Source organism: Macaca mulatta, chromosome 1 (assembly GCF_049350105.2).
Source record: "Macaca mulatta isolate MMU2019108-1 chromosome 1, T2T-MMU8v2.0, whole genome shotgun sequence".
Classification (NCBI taxonomy): domain Eukaryota; kingdom Metazoa; phylum Chordata; class Mammalia; order Primates; family Cercopithecidae; genus Macaca; species Macaca mulatta.
The window spans coordinates 620,476-623,989 of NC_133406.1; the positions used below are offsets into that span (position 1 = coordinate 620,476).

Genomic DNA, 3,514 nt, shown 5'->3' on the forward strand with positions numbered 1-3,514 from the left:
CAGCCACCTAAAATGCTGGGATTACAGGCATGAGCCACCGTGCCCGGCCGCTTCTCCCCTTTGTCAATTATCAGTATCATGGCTTGGCACAAAACACCAGACCAGAGGTTAGAAGATGTGGTTCTGAAGGCCCATCTGCCTCTCGCTTGAATGGGGAAATAACTTGCTGTGAACATCAGCTTCTTCATCTCCCATGGGGCCGATTCTTTAATATTTTGTGAAGATCAGAATCAAAAATCAGATAATGTAGTTAAATGTTTTCAAAACTAGGGACAGTCCTGGGGACAGTCTATGTTTTCCTCATAACTTGGATTAGTGCATGTCGTGTTTCAGGTATACAACTAATATTAACTAAGTTACTAAATTATGTATATTACTAAATAATAAAATTCATATATTTTAATAAGCAAATCTGGTGACCACAAATTACCTGATGAAGAATTTGGTGAGATGACTGGGGAAAAATCCTTGGTCACTCCCTTTTACAGTGGGACTAGTTGTATGTGTGAGGAGAGTGGGTACCCACCATGTGTAAAATGAGACTTAATTTTTAAGTTGTATTGAAGTAGAGCCTACAACAGAAAAGTGCACACGTCAACAGTGGAAAGATTGATAAATCACTAGGATAAGAACATGTTGATGTAACCACCATGGAATTGCTTGAATAGACTCAAACATTGAATAAGTCATTCCTTCCATGCCCCGATCACTAAAGTCCATGATATCCCCAGAAACTTGTCAAAATGCACCTCACTTATTGCTTCAGCAATACTTTTGAAATGTCTGTCAGTGTTAGAGTTAAATATTCTAGTTAAATGTGCAGAGAATTAATCTTGGAAATAACAAAAGTCCTATTTTTTAATATGTAGCAACTGAGGAAATGGGAAAAAACACAAATGTCCCAGGATAGAGCACAGAGGCAGTGTGAATTGGACGAGTGTTGTAGAGGGAAGATAGATCAAGGGGGTGCTAGCTAAGGCAGGAGAATGGAGAAGGGGGAGGGCACTAGTGCAGATACAAAGGAATTAAATGTGAATGGAGCTGAATTGAAATAACACTGAGGATATTTCACAGATGAATCCTGGTCTGTTTCTTCACTTAATCCCTCCAGGACATTCTTCCATCTCTTTTCCATGCGTTTGATTTCAGGGTCAAGATCAAATTATTCGGAACATTCTGAATAAAAAACCTAGGGATTAGCATATTGCAGGGAATATTCTTTATCTACATCAACAATGGAGGAAACATTGTTCCTTCCACCTGTGTTGACACTAGAACATAAGACTGAGGAACCTTTGCTTAGTCTTCAACTGTGTAACAAGGTTTAGAAAACACTGGACAAAGTGGTATCAAAGAAAAACACCAGGTCCCTCAATATTTTTTATTTCTCCTATTTCAGGACCTTACACACAGAAGCAGCTAAAGTTAAATGGTGGGGTGAGTGCAGTCTTGGCTTAGTATTCCAAAGTCACACGTCTATCAAAGCACCACACTTAACTCCAACTCATTACAGAAATACTTGTCTTTAGCATATCAGTGAAGATGTTGAGAATAAGAAAATTGAACAACTTATTCCAAGGGAACTAAGTAGAATCAATAAACCAAGACATTTTATCTATTACCATTTAAGTGTAAATGGCAGTTTTGTAGGTTTTCGGCCATGTAACAATCTTAATGGCAGTCAGTTTTCAATAAATGAATATTTATTTCCAGGAATATATTGGACTCCATGGGAATAAACGCAGGGCAAGTATTTATAATGTTTTATCACTTACCTCTGAACTAAGAACATTCATAAAATGTAAGAATAAAGAATCAAAATACGATAGTATCACCTAAAAGTTTTCTAAATAAAACTGCTACACGTTTAGCACTGGAAAATATTTTACTTGTATCGAATGTTTGAAAGTAAATCAAGGAGGTGGCAAATGCTCCGATTTCCATTCAGAGGATGGTCAGCAATGCAGACAGAAGGATCATGATCACAGGTTAACACGGGCACTCCAGAGGGCGGCTGGGCTTGCCAGGAACGGTTTCTAGGGCTGCCTGCCTGAGAATCCCCTCTGGAAAGGTTTCTTGGTGAATCCAGTTGAACAAGTTGGCTAATGCAGAGATGCTCCCCAGCTTTGCTATTGTTGCCAAGTAATCATCGCAACAGGATGATTTTGCCTGTTAATAATTTTGAATTAGCTACGTGACAACATTCTTCAGAAGCAATACCGTATTTTCTGAAATAGCTGCGTTATTGGTTGCAGCACTGCGGATGTTAGAGTCCCCACTAGTCCTCCCTGATCACAGTCGCCACCCTGATGCCCTGGGAGTCCCCGCTAGTCCTTTCTGGTCACAGTCGCCACCCTGATGCCCTGGGAGTCCCCGCTAGTCCTTCCTGGTCACAGTCGCCACCCTGAGCTTCAGAACCAATACCGTATTTTCTAGAATAACTGCGTCATTGGCCGCAGCACCGCAGATGTTTGCAGAGTCCCCGCTAGTCCTTCCTGATCACAGTCCCCACCCTGATGCTCTGGGAGGAGCCACATCTCCCCAGCACTTTCCTCAGAGCTGCGGCCACCTCTTGATTCCTCAAGCTGTAGATGAGTGGGTTGAGCATGGGGGTGAGGATGGTGTAGAAGGCGGACACCACTTTGTCCTTCTCCGGGGTGTGGTAGGAGTGGGGCAGCACGTTGGTGTAGAAGGCCGCCCCGTAGAACATGCTCACCACCACGACGTGGGAGGAACACGTAGCAAAGGCTTTGCGCCGGCCCTCAGCAGAGTTCATCCGGTGGACAGTCAGGAGGATGCGCGTGTAGGACACGGAGATGACGGACAGAGGAGGGAGCAGCATCAGCACGCAGCAGGCATACATCAGGGTCTCGTAGAGCGACGTGTCTGTGCACGACAACCTCAGCACGGCTGGGATCTCACAGAAAAAGTGATTGATCTCTCGGGAGCTACAGAAGGGGAAACTCATAGTGACAGGAGTCAGCATGAACCCATCCAAGGAGCCGCCCGCCCAGGAGCCGAGCACCATGAATAAGCAGAGCCTGCGGTTCATGAGGAGCGGGTACCGGAGAGGGTCGCACACAGCCACGTACCGGTCATAGGCCATGAGACCCAGCAGGAAGAATTCCCCTCCAATCAGGGTCAGGTAGAGGAAGATCTGAAGTGCACAGCCCAGGAAGGAAATGGTCTTGTCTTTGGACAGGAGGTCCTGGAGCATCTTGGGGACCGTGATACAGATGTAGATGGTGTCCATGATGGAGAGCTGGCTGAGCAAGAAGTACATGGGAGTGTGGAGGCGGGAGTCCACATGGATGAGCAGAATCATGAGCACGTTGGCTGTTATGGCCACCACAAAGATGGAGAAGACTATTGCAAAGAGAAGCCGGGGGAAGGCAGGATGGGTGATGAGGCCTGTGAGGACGAAGTTAGTGGAGTTCTGGAGAAGGCCCTCCATGCCCATGGTCCATGAGCGCTCCGTGGGCTGTCGAGGCAGAAATCCGGCAGCTTATTTAAC

General features: G+C 45.2%; 1 protein-coding gene across 1 annotated transcript; it reads right to left on the bottom strand.

The window, feature by feature from the left end:
* Window positions 1–1,866: 1,866 nt before the first annotated feature.
* Window positions 1,867–3,514, bottom strand: LOC114677618 (olfactory receptor 2T2). Its single transcript, XM_028847625.2, has one exon. The coding sequence runs from the start codon at window positions 3,458–3,460 to the stop codon at window positions 2,486–2,488; it is 975 nt and encodes a 324-aa protein (XP_028703458.2). The 5' UTR covers window positions 3,461–3,514; the 3' UTR covers window positions 1,867–2,485.

Bases quoted from the DNA above. Each gene is read 5' to 3' on its own strand.
- LOC114677618 (XM_028847625.2), bottom strand. From the start codon at position 3,460: ATGGGCATGGAGGGCCTTCTCCAGAACTCCACTAACTTCGTCCTCACA.